The sequence below is a fragment of the Balaenoptera ricei genome, chromosome 18 (assembly GCF_028023285.1).
Source record: "Balaenoptera ricei isolate mBalRic1 chromosome 18, mBalRic1.hap2, whole genome shotgun sequence".
Lineage (NCBI taxonomy): Eukaryota > Metazoa > Chordata > Mammalia > Artiodactyla > Balaenopteridae > Balaenoptera > Balaenoptera ricei.
The window spans coordinates 10,017,418-10,037,225 of NC_082656.1; the positions used below are offsets into that span (position 1 = coordinate 10,017,418).

The following is a 19,808-nucleotide window of genomic DNA, read 5'->3' on the forward strand; positions in this document are numbered from 1 at the left end:
CAATCCGATGAAAGTCTGTCAGCTACTACAGAATTGCAAAGCCCAAAAAGAGCTCCCAGCATCAGTCTTTCTTTAACCAATAACTCCCTTTTATAATTCTGTGATGAAATGAACATATTTGAACATCATTCACACCTCATCCTTCTATCGGTTTCATTACTTGTGTCGTTGTGATGCGTGTGAAGAAATAGTTTTCCAGTTATGTATAGTCCCCTCCTTCCCAAATACAGTCCCACAGCACAGAAATCCACAAGCTTCACTATGTTTAAAACAGCTCTACTTCTTCTTGTCTTTTTGTCCCATTGACAAGACGGGCTTTCATGAAGAGAAGTAACAGTGAGTTAGAATAAGGATTTCCTGCCTCAGGATGTTAAAAAGCAAAAGGACGCATCAAATACCTTCAGAATGCTCTAGACAACAAACACAAGTTTGTTATAAAGCACTTTGAATACTGTTCTACTGACTAAGTGTAATATGAAGAAAATTTTAGGGAAATTATAGAAGTCCCAGCACAAAACTTTTACGTGATAGAAAAAAGCTGAAAAAGAAACAAAAGCCAATAGCCTCACATCATCTCTTGGGGGGCGGGCAGAGTCTCTCTGGGGTACATTCATACAGTTGGTTATGATGATATTGTGAACTAAACCATATAAAGAAAACTTTTACAAATGAAGAACACTTTCACCTAGAATTGATGCCAACATTAATAACTTAAGTATTTCAGTGTCTCATGGCCAAAGTTCCATATTTTAGCTACCTTTGCAAGAAAACCCAAGAAAATCAATTTGCATCTAAAAGCTCCTTCATGGAGTTGGCTTGGTTTTGTGGCAAGCATCCCAGCTTGCTTAGAGAAGCAGAGGTTGAAGTCTGCTTCACAGAGGATTGTTTGGTCCCAGTTGAATAACCTGCTGGCATCCACTGTTAGCAGAGTGGTAAGCAGATATTAATATTCTGATTAAACATTTTAAAACCTCACACCACTATTTTAAAAAATAATTACACTATTCTGGGAGAACCCTTATACTTACCATTCTGAAGCCACTTTTAGCCTTAATTTCTATATATCCATGATCTTAAAAATCTCTACCTATCACTTATTTCTCAGAATCAAAACTTTTTCTCTCCACCGCCCTAACTAAACTGCAAAGTCTAAAATTCATGTGAATAAATGACTTCCCTGGAAAATCTTAACGGTTTTAAATCTTTACATTACACTCTCGTCCTTCCCGATGTCCTTTTGAAAAAGACAGGGCTGCAGTCATCTTTGGCCTTAGCTTCTATAAAAACCCAGCACAGCTTTGGCAGCCCTCTTGGAAAGACTTCTTGTTTCCTGAGGATCCATTGATTTAACAAACTTAACAAACTTAGTAACAGAAGCTATGAAGGAGACATTTGCAGTAAGCATTCTGAAGTTATGAAGCAACAAAAGTTTACTAGACCACAAAAACTTCTCTAACACCATCCATCATGTAGATTATACAATTTAGCACGATAACACGGAAAGTTATTAGTTGTTATTAATTAGGTCTGCAATGCACATACAGGTCTTTAAAAATCAACAGTCAAAACTACTGGGTTACCACAACTTATTTCTGGGTCCAGACTGCAAAGCCTGTTTATTTCTTGGGTGCTTACTAAATGGGGCCGCTGTATTGGAGAGAAAATACGGGATAAACATTTTATGCGGACAGTATTGAGTGTTGGAATCATCTATAATCCCTACTTCTAATTTGACCAGTTAGGTTGATAAAGACCTAGCTCAAGGAGATACAGACTCTGGGCATCTACTCCAGAATGCTGTCAGACTAATGGAGAGATGTGGCTGCATGGGTGTAAGGACAGAACATCTTGCAAAGGACTTCTACATTTCTTCAATAAGAAAAAGGGGGAGGAGCCCAGAAAAGGTTCAATCTTCCATCTCACCCTTGGCATCCCTGCCCTCTGTCCAGGCTTCATACCTTCTTCTTCTCTAGACCTCTCTTCCACCCCTGTGGTCACTGGCCAACTCAGGAGATACTGCTGGAGAGACAGGAGGCAAGAAGATCCAGAGACTAGACTCACGATCAGCTCGGGGGCCCTTCCATCCACACGTCCCCCATTTCCAGAAACATCTTCCAGCAGCTAACACTTGGGGAGAGCATTCCTAAATCCTACACTGCCTGGGAACTGTGCTGTGGCGGAAGGCCACCTTCCCTTATTGTGGCAGGTATGATGTGGTGACTAACCAGACCTAATGCTCCCAGCATGGGCTCTGAGAAGGCTCAGACCACTTCCTGCATCCGTGGGCCTACTAGGAGGTAGGTCCAAGGAGCTTGCACAGAAGAAAGACCACAGCCAGGAGGCTGGGGGAGGTGCTAAGGAGGGGACTGGCCTTCTAACCTAAGCAAGGATTCTTAAGAACCTCTTGGCTCAGAATAATCACCTCTTTTCCTCCTCTGAATCATGAGCAATGGATTCCAAAAGGGAGGCCGCTCTTTTGCAGCCCCCAAATGAGGAGAGCGGATCCACAGCTGGACAGGGGTTGTGGGCAGCTATCTACGAGCACCAACCACTGTCCATCTGTCTTGGCCCAAATCCTCCCCCTCTACCCCATAAACATCTGTCTCCCAGAGCTTTGGATATGCTCCCTAGCCTTGTCTTGACTCCCGCTCCCACACAGGCAGTGGACGTGTCCCTCGTGGAAAAGGCCAAGTTGGGAGAGGGACCGATCTCCTGGAGCCCACTTGGGCTGGGCACTCATTCACTCACTGGGCTGGGGCGGGGGTGGGGGTGGGGTGGATGGTGGCGGCGCCGGGGCCAGCCCAGGCAAAGCGGCCACTCGAAGGAAGACTCCCCAGGTAACCCCCGCGCCTGCTCCCGGTCCCGCGCGCAGCGCCCCGCCGGGATGTCCGCGCGCGCGGGGCGGAGCCCACACGCACCAGGTCCCCGCGCGCGGAAAGCGGGGAGCGCTGGCGCTCCGGCCCGGCCCAGCAAGGGGGTGAGAGCAGCCTCCTCCGCCCATCCCCGGGCTCTGAAAACCTGTGCCGGGAGCCCACGGCGGCGGCGGGGCGGTGGGCCGGGCGGGGCGACGCGGCCCGCGCCTCCTCCCGCTCCCGCGGTCCCGAGTCTCGGGGGCACCGACCTGCCAGCCGTCTCTCCCGGACGTTTTTCCACAGCCGACCCCAGGCTCTGGCCGTAGAGTCCCGCAACTGCTCACTGATTGACCGCCTGAGCTGCGTTTGGAAAGGTTTCCGCTTGCCGGTCATTTTAGATCCGTCCTCATAACGACCAGCGGGCTTGCCACCACCAGTCCCGCGTGGCCCGCAACTCAGACTCCCGGCGACTCGAGACGCCAGACGCGGGACTCCCGCTGGGGTCCCGGGACCAGCCAGGGGCGCGACAGGGGTCCTCCGCCGTCCAGCGCGGGGGGCCGGGACGCGTTGCCACTGCGCGCGCCGCGCAAGGGTAACTTCAGCGCTCCGTCGACTCCTCTACCCCTTTCCCACTTTCCCTCCCCTCCCTCCCCTCGGCTCAGCGCTCCTCCGCTCCCCTCCTCTCCCGTCCTTCCCTCCCCTCTCCCTCCCGGACGGTCTAGCGCCCCACTCCTTCCCCCAGGGAGCTTTCTCTCCCTCCCTCCCTCGCCTAAATCTGACAGCTTGGTTCCGACGGGCCCCCGATTACGGAGTTTCCACCCCTCTTTTCATTTTCACTCAGAGGCCAGGGGCTGTACCATATTCCTCCCATTTCTTGACACTTTACATTTTTTCACTCAGAAAGCGCCACCATCACAATCATTACAAAAATTTTAAACTATGCCATAGCTAGTGCCGAAATAACTCATCGTAGTTTTCCTGAATTCAAATCACTTTAATTCGACTCCTCAGTTTGGCTGACATTCTTTTGGAGTTAGATACTGGTGCACTTGTATTATATCAATCTTTCCTGGTTTCATCAATGAGATGATTATCTGGCTGCAATCTACAATCAAATTAAAATGATTTATTCATTGCATAGCCATTGACTACGAGGAAAATAACTTGTAAATATTAAGGTCAAACCTTGAGGAACCTACATAAAATAGATTTACATATTCTGGTAAAGCATTAAAATCTGTACGCAGTTAGAAAAGTAGGTATTATGGGGAAGTGAAATGTGAAAAGAATTTTAAGGTATTTTAGCCGATAACATGAAGTGGGCTTATAATTAGAAATTAACCCTAATTCCTGCAGGGAAGAGGCGGGAAATATACTGTTTTTTTTTTTTTAACATGTTTATTGGAGTATAATTGCTTTACAATGGTGTGTATATACTGGTTCTTTAAGAAATACCTGAGGAGGTGGTGTCCAAGTCATTTCCCTGGGCTCCAAAGCCTCACTCAAAAGATAAAGACAATACTAGCTCAGGCCTCAGGGTGTCCTGCTGTTCTCAAGGTTTTGCTTCTAAAGAGCCTGGAGGACCTTTAGAGAAAGTAATGACGGTAATGACGACAACATTTGATGTAACGCAAGGATATAAGATGTGATTAATGTCATACATCTCAAGTTTGGCTAAAGAAACTGAACTATTTCAAAAGAGAATTTCTGAATTATTTAAACAGTAAAATTGCTTGAATATCACTTCTTTTTAATTGCCTTTGTATCAGGCTGCTAAATAAGAACCAGAGTTTAGTTAGCTGTTTTCTTTGTCTTTTCTTTTTAAAAAAAAAAATTTCAGGTGCTCCATGTGAAGTTTGAAAATTAAAGAAAATTATCCAATCCTCTCTCTATTATATAAGTTGCTATTGACTTAAGGAGTGGAAATTAACAGCTACCTGAAGTGCTCCCTCTACAATTCTATACTTTTAGTAAATATTCCCTCCACTAGTTTATATTGTTGGTAGAAAATGGGGGGGAGAAATGATGGCAAAAACCATCTTTATTGTCTTATTCTCTTATTTTAAATATTCAAAAATGTTCACTAGTGAAACACTTCAGAAGAACCTAGAAACTAATGGTTGAGCTTTTTTTTTGTGCCATCCTGGTAAACCTTTGAAATTGTCAGTTATGAAGCAATAAGTCATGGATCAGAAATGGACTTGAAACTATGGCAGCCAGTTACAGACTAATCCAGATTGCTTTCTGGACCCATGCCAAATACCCTTTTGATTACATCCCGTTTTGTATGCATGTAGTGGTAAGGAAATGCTCTGCCAGAAGCAAGATTTGTGTTATCTTAAAGTGACTGCCGTGCAGTATAACGACAAAACGTTTCACAATTACATTCCCAGGGAAGCTGTGTATTTAACTTTAAAAAGAGGATCTCTAATTGAATCAAATGGAGGCAGTAGTTGTAACATTATATGCACGGGAATAGAACAGTACAAGGAACATTCCAGCTATTTCACTGATCATTTAGTTCTGAAGATCCTGGGTCCCTACTGCTTTCTATTTTAATACATATTTTATATTCAGATGTCATTGATTAGGGGTTTTCTTTAAATGACTAATGTGAAGATAAATTCTGGCTTTGCAAATTTGTTTAGCTCTGGCTGTTGAAGGGTCCATGAATTCAGGACTGTCCATGAGAAGCCAGATGAAAGACTGGAGTGACCTCCCCAGAACAGGTGCCACACGGCACAGCCCCACTCCCTGCCTGCCTGGCTGCTGGCCCTGCTGAAGGAAAGCTTACAGCTGTGCGGATGCAGCAGCCACAAATGCAAGGGTTCTAAACTCAGCGGGGCTACTTGGAGACTTTTATACAGGCCCTTAGCATCCACTCCCATTCTCCAGGAGCCCTATTTCAAAGCTGAACCTTAAGGATGACACTCCCCTTGGGGTCTTCACCTTGAGCAGATGACAATACCACCGACATCACAGAAAAGAAGTCAGGCAACTCCTTACCCTTATAGGCTTCTTACTTACTCCCTTCCCTCCCAACACAGGAAAGAGGTACCTCTTTTCCTACCCAAGATCTAGCCCTTGACCTGTGTGCTCTGCTTACCATCCTTTCTTGTCCCTACAAGGGCTTAGCTTTATCAGTTATTTCCTCTGTCTCCTACAGCCTCAACCCCTCCTCCTCCATGGGCTCAACCTTCTAGTCTTACACCTCTTTAAACCAAACCCAAACCAAAACAACCACCACCATAACAAAGCACACTGCCTCTACCCTGTATCTCTTAGAAAAGAAGTATTCCCTTATCAACACTGCAGTCTGGGCTCCCTCACCAGCTCACTGAAACCAGTCTTGGCAAGGTCACCAGGAACTGCCCAGTTGCTACATCTAATGGATGTTTCCCGTTGTTCCTGTTCCTTCTCGGGTGTGTGGACGAGAGGACACTGCTGACCGTCCCTTCCTCTGCACACTGCCTTGTCTTGTGGCTGTCAGGCTACACTGTCCCCTGGGCCTCGTCCATCTCACGCTGTGCCCCACGTAGCTGAGGCGCTTGTCTTCAGAGCTCCCCTTCCACCAGCTTGATGTCGGCATTCCCCGGGTTTCAGTTCTTGGCCCCCACCCCCAATTCTTCCTCATGCTTCCGTGTCCCTGGATGATTATATTCCTTCCCGTGGTTACAGCCCTCACCTCTCAAGGCCCAACCTGATACAGACAGAAAGTACACATATTTTTGAGATTATGGCTACAGGCAGAGTTGAGTTTGACTCTGGGCAAGTTTTGGACCCTCAGCACTACCTACCTATGGGATTGTATTGTGTAATAAGTGGAATAATCACAAAGAAAAGATTCAATCAATGCTACCATATCGCTGTCCAATCATTATCACTGTCACATTGTTCTCCTATCCCAAATCGTTTCTGAGCCTCTGACACCCAATCTAAATAACCCATTACTCCCTCTCGTGGCATGCAGCTTAATTTTCTTTATGGCACTTATCGCTTCTGGACATTTTCTTGTTTGTTTGTTTGTTTGTGGTTTGTCTCCAAGGCAAACCTTGAGCAATGTTAGATCGAGGTCTTGTCTGTCTGATTCACCACTGTGTCCTCAGGACCTAGATCAGCCCCTGACAGTTGTGCTCAGCAAAAACTTGCAGAACAAATGAGTGATTTTTCTCTGATGCTATATATTGTTTACTTTGCTAATGGATATTTCTAAAAATTTCCCTCTAAACCTACTCTTCCAACTCTATTTCCTATGTTAGCCAAGTGATGTGATCACGCACACATCTCGTGTCCAAGAGAGAATCTAGAAGACATTCTGAACTCCAAAAGTTCTTATATTGCTTCAATCTTTCTCTGTCTCTCCATCCCCACAGTAACTGGTTTAGTCCATGTTTTCTTTTTTCCTCCCCTGAATTTCAGCATAATGAGCTTCACATTAGAAAGCTACTGCTCTCACTGAATTCCGTCTTTATACATTCCTTCTACTTGAACACTTTTCCTCTGATTTTTTTCTTCACTCATCCTTCAAGATTCAACTCAGATGTCACCTCCTCCTGGAAGCCTGCCACGAATCCCAGTGGCTGGACTGTTCCTCCTCTCCTGTGTTCCTACAGCACCTTGGGCCCATCTCTGGAGGAGAACTTATCACAGAGCACTATGGCCACTTGTCTGCTTTCCTCTCAGCCTCCTCACTAGTCCTCAGTTTCTTCAGCAGGACTGGTACTTTTATTTCTGAATCCCTTGTGCCTTTTTCAGTGAACAACACATAAAGACTCATTTACTGACTAAATGAGTTTTGGATGGCTGGTTATTACTAGAGTCTGCTCCTTAGTGTAAGTGTAAACCATAATTATGCTTGTGGCATCATTAATTATCACTCTATTTACATAAAATTTATTAATTTTAAGTAATACATATTGATGGTTACAGATTTTTAAACGTAGAAAAGTATATGTAGAAATATTAAAAATACCTGTAATATTACCAGAAAGAAAGAGCTGATAACGATTGAAAATTTTCCTTTTCAGTTTTTTTCTTTACACATTAAAAAAAATAATAACTTTTATACCAAATTTTGAAATTTTTCTCATTTAGCATTAGATTGTGAGCATTTTCCCAATTTATTGTTGTCTTTTGAAATACAGTTTTTAATGAATATATAGAATTCTGTTGGATAGACATACCATAATTTATTTTCAAACTTTCATAATTTTGGACATTTCATTCCAAATTTCCACAATTACAAACAATACTGTCAACAACGTTGGCAAAAGCAAAAAAACCCAAAGAAACCAAAAGAGGTTTTTTCTTTCTCTTTCTCCTAATGCTGTATGATTAAGATCCGTCACCACTGTCACCCCCAATCACAAGTAATAAGCAGGTCCTGCCACCCATCCACCTATACATATGAAGCCAGTGTCTCTGAATTCTCTTAAATTCCTATCTTTTCTACTCCTCCTTCCATGTTCAACTCATCTGTGCCATCACCCCTTATGCCTAAGAATGGAGAACCACATTCTACTGTCCACTTGTTGAATATTTTGTTGTCAGAAGCCTTTGCTTTAGAAAAAAAATCCAATTTCTAACTGTCCCAAGCCAGCAATCCTTTGCCAGGAGCCTATGGTCACAGTCCATTATTTCATGTTTTTCAGCTTTTCTGTAGGAAATTGCCTTCCTTGCTGTGACCCATTGCCCCTCACTGCACGACAGAAGGGTGAAGAGCTCCCTGGGACTCTTCCTGCATGCTCCCTCCCCAAGAGAGATGTGATGTAGCAACCACTCCTCCCATGCTCCCTTCAGGCTACACTCCAGGGTCTTGTTGTTGGAGATTCTGAAATGAAATCTCAAATTATTTATTTCCTCATAAAAAATGTTGCTGGAAGTTCTGAAGAAGATGGCTTTTCATGCTGGGTCCTGAGCTCACAGTCACCAATTTGTGCTTGTTCCATTGGATGTGTCTTACTGGCCCATTGCCACGCTCTGAATCTGCCAAGCTGCTAATGCTAACAGTTTTCATGGCTTTGGGGGTTTTGTTCTGTTAATTAAAATATCACTGGGCTCCATGCTTTTGTGGAAGCAAAATTTAGTGTTAGCTGTAAGCTCTGTATTGCCAATCAATATCTTTGGCTATGTTTAGTGTTTTCCTGATGTAGATTTGTAAATGCCTGGAATCTTCAGGCTTAATATCGTATCATAATATCTCACTGACTTTACAAATACTGTAATTCTTTTTTTTTTTTAACTTTTTATTTTATATTGAGTACAGTTGATTAACAATGTTGTGATAGTTTCAGATGTACAGCAAAGTGATTCAGTTATACATATACATGTATCTATTCTTTTTCAAATTCTTTTCCCATTTAGGTTGTTACATAATATTGAGCAGAGTTCCCTGTGCTATACAGTAGGTCCTTGTTGGTTATCCATTTTTTTTTTTTTATTCTTTAACATCTTTATTGGAGTAGAATTGCTTTATAGTGTTGTGTTAGTTTCTGATGTAAATTGATACAGCCACTATGGAGAACAGTATGGAGGTTCCTTAAAAAACTAAAAATAGAATTACCATATGACCCAGCAATCCCACTACTGGGCATATACCCTGAGAAAACCATAATTCAAAAAGAGTCATGTACCACAATGTTCACTGCAACACTATTTACAATAGCCAGGACATGGTTATCCATTTTAAATATAGCAGTGTGTACATGTCAATCCCAAACTCCCTAACTATCTCTTCCTCCCACCCTTCCCCGCTGGTAACCATAATTCCATTCTCTAAGTCTGTGAGTCTGTTTCTGTTTTGTAAGTTAGTTCATTTGTATCATTTCTTTTTAGATTCAGCTTGTATCATACGATATTTCTCTTTCTCTGTCTGACTTACTTCACTCAGTATAACAATCTCTAGGTCCGTGCATGTTGCTATATTTTTCATGTACACTTTGGGAGACCATAATAGCACATGCCCATGGAGTATTTTGTGTTTGTTTTTTTTTTGTTTGTTACCCAACTTGCCGCTTCACTGGAGTGGAAATTCCAGGAGAGCAGGGAATTGTCTTTTTTCCCAGCACCTAGAACAGTGTCTGGTACAAAGTAGGCCCTCAATGAATGCAAGTGACGAATAAATAAATAATACATCATTTGCAAGAAAGCTCATGCCTTGACTGGAAATTCTAAATGATACCTGATGCTGTCCTATCTCTTCTGGGGAACTTAGTTTCTTCAACTCACAACTGCAGAGACTTTTGTCTCCAACTTCACCCACCAACCCCCATGGACACACCCTGGACTGAGTCACACCATCCACACTGCTGTGCTTTCAAATTCTCGAACTTTTATCTCAACTTCTAGAACCATCTTGTGTCCTTCCAGCATTCCTCATCTGGTCTCATAATCCTTGCTTTTGCTTTTCCTTTACTTAATCAGTCCCTCTCCTTGGCTTCACTCCCTTCTAAGTCTTGGGTTTAGCGCCATGAGCCAGCCTTCAACCACTTTCTCATTACACACACACAGAGCTATTTCAGTTCCTAGTTATTTCATGCCTGTCTGGCAAAACCGCTATATCCACTCTTACATCCAGGCCACCACAGGCTGTCAACGAAATCTCAGAACTGCCCAGCAGGTGACAGGATACTGATGGAGTGAGAGTCATTAGCAAAATTTTCACCGTGTCTCTAGCTGGGTCTTGTTCCTGTTCTCCCACAGTGGCTGTCTCCAAACATCACCACTCTCCTCAAGGCCCAGGCACACTTAAAATTTTTTTTGTTTTATTGTGGTAAAATATACATAATATAATATTTATCACTTAACTCTTTGTAAGTATACATTTCAGTGGTATTAAATACATTCACAATGTTGTATAATCATCACTATCTATATAATACTTTTTTCTTCATCCCCAGTGAAAACACTGTGCTCATAAACAATAACTCTTCTTTGCCTCCTGCCCCCAGCCCCTGGTAACCTCTATTCTACTTTCTGTTTCTATGAATTTGCCTTTTCTAAGTACCCCACATAAGCCATGCACACTTTCTTCCTTCTCACTTTCATGTAAACACTTGCCTGATGTGTGACAGAGAAAATAGAGAAAATGGCAGCTCCCTGAATGCACACACTCTCTGGCCTCAGGGCCTTTGCACTACTTTCTCCTGCCAGGACACACTGGTTCTTCCTCTTTGTAGACATACCTAAGCTCCATAGAGTAATAGTTTCATGCCCCCATTGGATTGTGATCCCCTTGAGGGTAGGAAGTAAGTTTTTAATATCTGTATCCCTAGTGGAATATAGTGCCCAATACATGGTAAGGGCTCAATATATATTTATTGAATGAATACGAACTGTAAATTGGGGTTATAAAGTGGGCTAGGGCAGCTGGGTGTGCCCATGTGTTATCCACTCATATGCTGAAATGTTAAGCATTAATCCATTAAAAGGTAGAAACTGATAAATATGCACACATAGGTACCAAGTCACAATTGATAAAAGAGCCAAGAATGACAGGAAATTTAATAATAGTAATAAATTATGGGTGGATGTTACGAAATATTTCAGAACATTTAATCAAGCTGATTAATTACTTAGGGTTTTTTTCCCCCAAATCTGCATTTAACATTTGAGAAAACTAATCTTGTCATAATTTAACACCCTCCTTCCACCAATACTAGGGTTGGAGTCTAAAGTTTTCTGTGTTAAAATGTAAATGCAGTCATCAGTATCATAAATATACAAGAGAAATGAATTGGGTTATCTTTAATATGTAGGAGTGTTCTGTGAATTTAACATGCAGGGTAAACATGTGATTCTCTGAATAGGAATACAGTACTGAAAAACAAAAATCAATGTCCTGTCTAGGGGAAAAATACAAATTTTTGGTCGATAAAGTGTGCATGGTTTTAAAGGAGAACAGAATAATGGTTAAGAAAAAGAAAGAGGAGAAACAAAAACTATAGGGTGTGGGTAAGAGCAGAAGGACAGAAGTTAAATGAATCCAGAGGAACAAAAAGGGGCTCCAATACAGCATACCAAAGCGGTGGGGCAGAAAGAGTAGCTGGTGGAATTTAATCTGGAGAGAAGCAACTGCAAGAGGTAAAAACTCTTAGAGTAAGAACCAGTTGGTCACCTTCCACGTAAGCGTAAGCGTGAGGTGATCACAAAACAAACTGATTTAGGCTCAACTGAGCTCAAGCAGGAAAGGGCCCCGGTTCTCTGGAGAGTGAAAAGGGGGACTGAAAGGAATAGAAGAGGGTCTGGGGTGCTGGAGCAAACAAAAGTCCAATACCTCAAAGGATTCTAATAGAGAAATCTAGAGAGTAACAGGAATTGGGAAGCGGAGGTGCTGGAAAGGATTGTTCAGAGCCTTCAAGTTGGGCAAGGGACACCGAGCAATATAAAACTACACTAAAAATGCACATCAACCATATACAGCCTGTGTCTGGTGTCCGGCATTTCATTCCACTGTGACAGGGTGAAACTGTGCATTAGAACAGCTCTGTATGCTGGACGACAGCAGTTGGGGCTGGAGATGGGAGCCCTGCCAGAGAAGTTAAGGCAGGGTGGCAAGGCTGGAGACGTCCCCCAGCTTGACCCTTACATGGTGCAGCCAAAAGTAAACACAAGATTTTCTAGCAGATGAAATGTCATGTATTTCATCAAAGGGGTTTTGTAGACAAATCATGGGAGAACTAAACACAAAGTGCAATCCCTTGGCTTTCAATAACTTGAAGAATAAATTATGTTCTCTGCAACCCTCACTTATGAACTGTAATTCACTGCAGGTCAGGTGTCTGACCAGGAAAACATTTTGCTCTATCTTCTCTCTACTCATTATACTTTTCTTGGTGTAACTATTAAACATAATAATTTTCACTTGAGACATTAATTATTCCTGCTCACAAATCCTTTCTGTTATTTTTCTAATTTCTCTTTAATGGCTTTATTTTATTTTAGCCACCTTCATGTTCTTAAATAACATCTTCATTAAGATACTAATGGCATACCACAAAATTCACCCATCGATTGTTTTAAGCAAGTGTTTTCTTAATACTATTAGTTGGAGATGTATCATAGGGTTCTATGGCCTTTTCCCCCACGTACAGCATCGCAGACACAGAATAGTGTAAACTCGTTCAGTAAGCAAATGCACATATACTTTATGTGTTTACATCTCTTGGCTACGATTGTTAAAAATGCTTGCAAATAATATTTCCTAACATTATATCATAGTTATCTTAAGAAAGACAGGATAAAGGATAGAACCCTGCCACAGATACTGGAGAGATTTAATAAATACTTCTAAGGCTGATAAATATGTTTGTTCTCAGATTGACAGGATTTCCCTGTAATTAATCTGGCACAATGAATTCTTAGAGCAGGGTTATCTCTAAAACTTGTACTTCATTCTCCCAAAACAAGATTTCTTAGAAATAACTATTTTAATGTTTGCGTTCCTAACCTTAGTCCTCTTGTTATTTCTGTAAGGCCATAAAAACCTAACCAGGCATCTGCTTTTGATTTTAGATTTCTGTTTTTTCCTTTAAATTTTCTAAGCACCTGCCTAACCAGCTAACCAAGCTTCCCTTCCTTCACCAGCATTCATTCCTCCCACATGACGCTGTTAGGTTTTTCCTTAGTTCGCTTAGCTTTTTAAACACCTGCAGTTCAACAAGGATAGTATTGTCTGGCTATTTCACTTAGCAATGAGTTGATTTACCTGTCAAGATAAACTTCACTGTACATATTATTGGCTCTCTGGATTAATGCCTTATAAAATAGCACATTTGCACTGTTGTATGCCCTTCACAAGCATTAAACACTGATTTCATTTGATAGGCCGTATACTATATCAACATTATTTAATGAAAGGAGCTTACTGCTGGGGGTTCAAAGATGAACTAGTATGAAAGTGAAACTTTTGGATTCATGCTAAATGTTTATTTGTTATAAGGGATCTTTAGCAGTTATGACAGGAATTATCCATGTCCCATAAAAGAATACTGTATAGGTCTAGTAGTCCAAGTTTGCTTTAAAAATACATTAAAATAAATATATAGCTAAATGATTAATGACAGCATTAACAGCATGAACACTCATCACCCTTCTGTCACTATGCAGATAAATATATCAAGAAAAAGGGAAATGTAGAATTTTCATCAGGTCAGAGATGCACTATATCATAGTTCAAATGACTTAATTTTTTTTTATCATTTTTCTTTTACAAAATGAATGTTAGACATAAAAAATAATGTTTCCAGATGTTTCTGGATCTTCTTTTAATTTATTTCTAATAAAGCATATATATGGGTAACAACCTCAAGCTGAGTTTTGAAATCTGAAGACAGTTTTCTGCCTTAAACAGTTAACCAAAGCCACATAAAAGCTGGCTTCAATTGAATTCAGTCTAAGATAGCTATGACCTGATTAACTGCAATAGACCAAAAAAAAAAAAAGAAGTTACAATTATCACTTCCCAATCGTAAATAACTCTTAAAAAAAAAAAAAAAAAAGGAAGGACAAAAAATGTTTTTAACTAGTAAAAGCAACAATAAATCTTGCTTCAAATATTAAAAACCATTCTTTATGGTTTAATATCCATTTGCTTACATCTTGAGTGTTGTATTCTTAAATTTACTAATTTACTTTAACCTGTTCTATTCTGCTTTCATCTTGGTGGGAAAAGTATCCCAAGGTAAAATGGCAGCTAGCCATGTATCTAATATGCTTTTACCTTATTGTGCAATGGAAACCAATTAGAGATGATTTGGTAAAAAACTCAATTGTAACTCACAGTATTTTTTTCCTGTCAATATTAAAACATTTTAGTGGAATGTGATAAATATTTCAAATTGAACTACATTAAAGAAGGTTTTTATGCTATGTGAATTTCAGAATTTAGTAATCTCTCACACTGTGGGTAGTTCCTAACTAATGCATATCAATATAGATCTGTCATTTTCAGATATATGACCGTTTGGGAAAAGTGCCCAAAGGGCCTGGCACCTGTAAGAACTCTCCTCCCCTTTCTGATAACAGGGCTTGTGATTTCCTTCCCCTTCCTCCTTCCATCACTGCTGTTTGGTACTACTTATGTCCCCAGTCTCTCCCTCGACTTCAAACACTTCTTATCTCAGGGGAGTAAACCCTGTGAGTAATCCTTTACCCCACTTCCTCAAGGCACCCCTCCACCAATTCTTCCCTTCAATGTGTCTGAGCCGAGTAACATCTAACCAGTCCCCACCCCCATCCTGGCCTAGCTCCTATAATACAGAAAAGCTCTTTCAATTAAGTGATATTTGTAAAAAGTGTAGACAAATCTAAGGCCCTCTTTGTATTCGGATATTATAATTAGCATTCATTCAGTCACTCAACAAGTACTCCTTGAGTACATCCTGTATACCAGACCCCAGGCGGGGCAACTGTCTTTCCTTATTATGGGCTTTGAAAATGAAGAGAAATAATGACAGTTTAGGAGGGAACAACTTTATTCCTGTTTCCTGCTTACTATTATTAGCAGGAAAACAATAACAAAAATCTTTGAAAACCTCAAGTTTAGTAAACATTTATTAGCCCTCTAGTATGTCCTGGGCTACGTGCTTGGCTCTAGAAAGAGCAACGTTAAGTGCAAAAGACCCTGTGCCATGCAGGGTCTTAAACAAGAGTGTGGACTAAGCGAGCTTTGAGAATGAGAATGAGCTTATATCTGGGACAGGAATAAGGTGGTGGCTGTGGACATGAAGCCAGTCGACCAGAACCAGAGCCAGAAGAGGCATCGTGAGGAGCCAGCCCAACATTCAGAATGTCTTCCAGGGGCTTCAATAGGCAGGAGTTTCTAGCCTCCAACTAGAGGGCCTTCTGGGAGGCCCTCCCAATATTCCTTGTCAGAGATCCCTGCACAATCTACCCCTTCCCATCACTACAAACATTCCCTATTGAAATCTCCGAACAAGACCTTTGGACCACCAGGTGCAGGCTTGGGAAGTGAGTAAAGCTGCCAGATTTAGCAAATAAAAGTGCAGGGTGTCCAGTTAAGTTTGAATTTCAGATAAACAGCAAAGAATTTTTACTAGAAGTGTGTCCCATGCAATACCTGTATTTGTGTTGTTCTGTATTTTATCTGGCAATACTAGAGATGGAATAATATTCTTATTTCTGTTTAGCCTCGTCAGGCAACCCAGACACCATTTCAGAAGTACTTTCTCCCACTTGTGATTCTTAGCTTCTCAAAGCATTGAGACATTTAGCAGGTGTCTCTGTGGTTGTCTTTCTGTGCTGACACAGATGAAATCCTACCTGCCTCCTGAGTAGACATTTCAAATACCCTGAAAAGTCACTCTCTATTCCATTTCAGTGCACTTGATGTTAGCTACCAAATAAAAAATATATATATATAATGCCCACTCCAAAAAGACTTAAATGTAAATCAAGAAACTTTTCTAACAGGTATTTATTTATCTGTCTTGAGCAGAGTTAATGGTCTGGAAACAAGTTTAGTGGTTCAAGGCGAAAAAACAATCAACTTGAGACCATCTTAATGGGTGCGTATTTGTCTTCTGATCAACTACCACTTGTTTTAGGCTTGTAAACAAAGAAGTATCTGAAAGCTTACTTTCTCTTTTTTAAAGAATGTGTGTCTATGTTTATAGACATAGACATATATAACATATTATTTTGAAGGCAGTTGGAAGAAAAATCTCTCTTGTTTTGGGAACCACTTATTAATGGGATAGAGAATCACTGGGCTTGGTAAATACTTACCAATATATTTGGTATATAAAACAATATTTTATAATAATATAATAATTAATATAATATAAAAGAATATAAACATATAAGTAATATATAAAATATAAACATAGTAAAGTAAAAATTAGGTAATATAAAAAATAGAAACATAGTAAATATTCAGTAATTCAAGAAATATCAATAGATTCATAATCTTTTAATTTCTCCAGATACTTTTGATTTTATATTCAAAAGATAAATTGCCATGACAGTTCAGATTACTAGAAATGGATATAAGCTACAGGATAAAGTGCATAATCATATTGTTCATGGCCTGTATCCAAGTTAATGGCCTTTATCCTTTCCAATCTAGCTCAGCCACTTGCTAGAACAAGTTATAGCTTCTCTGTGTCTCTGCTTTCTCATCTGTAAAATGGGGATAATAATTTCTCTACCCCATAGGACTGTTATAATGATTAAATAAGGTCATATTTATACAGCATTTAGAACAAGGCCTGGCAAATATAATTGTCAATTACAATGAGCTCTTTCAAATTAATTGATTACAAATAATTATACTTACCCCTTTGACCCTCCTAGAAGAGGAAATAAATTTTAGTATTTTACAGGCCACTTTTGCTGAGTTTCCTACTTTCTCATTCTTAGCTGGGTTTGGGGTATAGGGAACAATGGTTTTCATAACCATTTCATAACACAATTAGTTTCAGAAGGACAGCAAGAAATTAATATACAGCAAAAATCTGCTAATACCACTTTAGTTGAATTTCAGTTTCACTGTACCTTGCTCATTCTTAGTTGGAATTGGGCAGTAGGAAAAAATGTTTTTCACACTATAATTAGTTTCCGCAACAAGAAATTAATATACAGTGAAAACCTGCTAGTACTATTTGTTTTAATGTCCTAGGATTTATTTTAGTGTTTAGTTATAATTTAATAGATTTCTTGGGGTTTTGTGTAGCATTCACATGCAGAACAAAATTATTCGAGAGCACTAAGAAATTATTAAGAATATTAAGAAATAATTAATTTCCTTTAAAAATCTGTCTCAAGGTTTAGGATCAATTCACAACATCTCTAAATGAATGGGTATAAGATGTGCTAACAGAACTCATACAGTGGCTGTTCCTCAATAGGAGAAAGAATTTCATTTTCTGCCAATTCTGTCCTTTTTTAATGTCAATGCTTCTACCGTCTGAGCAAAGAGAAATTTTGTAAAGCTAACAGTCTTATCTATCTTCACCTTCACTGGCGTCTGAAATCATACTATAGAAAAGGTCAGCTCTGTTTTTTTTTTCTTTCCATATATACTTTGCTTAAGCATCTGTGAAACACTGCGTCCTCTCTGAAAAACTATTAAGAAAATGTACCCTCCTTCAGTCTGTGTAGGTAGACAGCAACCATTATGTATTCCAGACCAATGTCATTGAGGATGTCACACTAGATAGCATTTTGTTACCTTAACAAAAATATTTGCTATTTTAGCATTCTTCTTTCAATACGAAGGTTAGGATAAGGAAAATTTCAATATTTAATAACAGAACAACATGTAGATTCCAACACTACGCATGGTTTGCTCCAATTAAAAAGGCAAGGATTGAGGAATATCGTGGTTATCAAAAGGATTAACTGAAGGAAGGCAACATGCAGTAGTGAGAAGGACACTGAACTGAGATGCTGCCAGGCCCTGACTCTCATCCTGGCACTGCTATTAGGAGCTATGTAATGTTAGGTCAGTCCCTTAAACTCACCACTTCTCATTTGCATCCTCACTTGTAAAGTGAGAGAAACAGAATAGATCCCCTCTGAGATCTCTCTTCTAAAATTATACAATTTCAGGTAAATGTATATACCCAACACATGAACTCCTCCTTTGCAATTTAAGGGTTTTATTCAATACCATACTGCTTTTATTCCAGAAGTGAAACTGGGAAAAGTAGTCACAGAGTTTATTTCTGTTTCAATTCCAAATAAGACTCAGATAAAGAGACTTAAAAACAATAGATCTTGTTTCAGGAACACCTGCCACATTTGAGACGTAAGACACAACCAGTCAGAACAGGGAAAGTCCACAGATTCCCCGCTCTAACCCTCTGTTCCTTTTAATGTAAACAATCGGATAAATCACTTAAAAACACAGGTTAGTGAACAAGTTAGCTGTGGCGGGGGAGGGGGGCTAAGCACTAAATGTAAACAGGGGAAATTATGTAAACTTTATATATCTGAAAGAGCACCAAAAGTTCTTCCCAAATGGGTAGTTTACCATAAAGTCAGGCGTTTAGTGAATAGAATAAATAGAGAGTTATAATGAAAGGCTAAGTATGACCCTGGTTAACTACCCACACATACTCTTTAAAGACACCTACATATGTACGTGAATGGACCATTATTAGTTCTTATTCATGTTAATCTAGTTGTCATTGAACTGTAGTTACTCAGTCCTAATGTTTTGCACAGGAATACTAAGTGCTTGACTCACGCCTTTGAAGCTGTTTCATAATTCAGAATAAAAATGACCCCAGGAAGGCAATCTCTTATGCCTTCTAAATGACTTTCTCTTGTCTGAACTTTTATTGTAAAAAATCAAGTAACCCTTTGTTGGGATGCTGTGCTAGTTACTCAAAGGAGTTGTGTGTAATCTTCTCAAATTTGAACCAACGAGAACAATCAGAATTTCCATTAAGCTGTTCCATAGAGGACACTCGATAATAGCAGTACACAACCAACGTGACTCTAGATAATTTGTGGTAGAAAGTCCTTGAACTGAAAATGAATCACAGAGCAGAAAGACCAGAATGTGAGTAAGTAAAAGAATTGGAATTGTTAATAGAGTTATAATTAGTAACTTTCTTGGCTTATAAATTAGCCAAGTAATGCAGTTCAGAAATAACGAAGAACCTATCATCCCTTTTTTCTTTACCGTCCTACAAATATTCACCGGCTTGTCATATCAATGATGCATCTGATTAGAGGAGGACCAACAGAAGTCAGGCTTCAGGGTACATTCTGAATTTTTATAAACATCCTTACTTCGCTGAAAATTCATTCTTTTAGAGTAACTTTCTAGTTCCCAAATATCTTTGATCATGGGACAGCCCCTAGCCAAAGACAGGGATTTAAACTTTCACCTGATTGTCCCACAAATAATTTCTCATCTCCTTCTTGTCATACAACAGCAATTAATTTTCAAAGCCTCCCTAGGGAAGTGTCAAAATTCTAAATCTA

The 19,808-nt window shown here is 40.1% G+C and overlaps 1 protein-coding gene across 2 annotated transcripts in view; it reads right to left on the reverse strand.

Moving 5' to 3' along the window:
* STARD13 (StAR related lipid transfer domain containing 13) overlaps positions 1-19,808 on the reverse strand; it is a 382,310-nt gene that overhangs the window by 226,038 nt on the left and 136,464 nt on the right. The window contains exon 1 of one of the 2 annotated variants that reach the window (XM_059903376.1): positions 3,122-3,471. The exons of the other annotated variant lie outside the window; for it this stretch is intronic. Coding sequence (XP_059759359.1) covers positions 3,122-3,245 — 124 coding nt within the window. The 5' untranslated portion in view covers positions 3,246-3,471. Of the gene's footprint in view, positions 1-3,121; positions 3,472-19,808 lie in introns of those variants that run through there. 2 annotated transcript variants of the gene reach the window in all.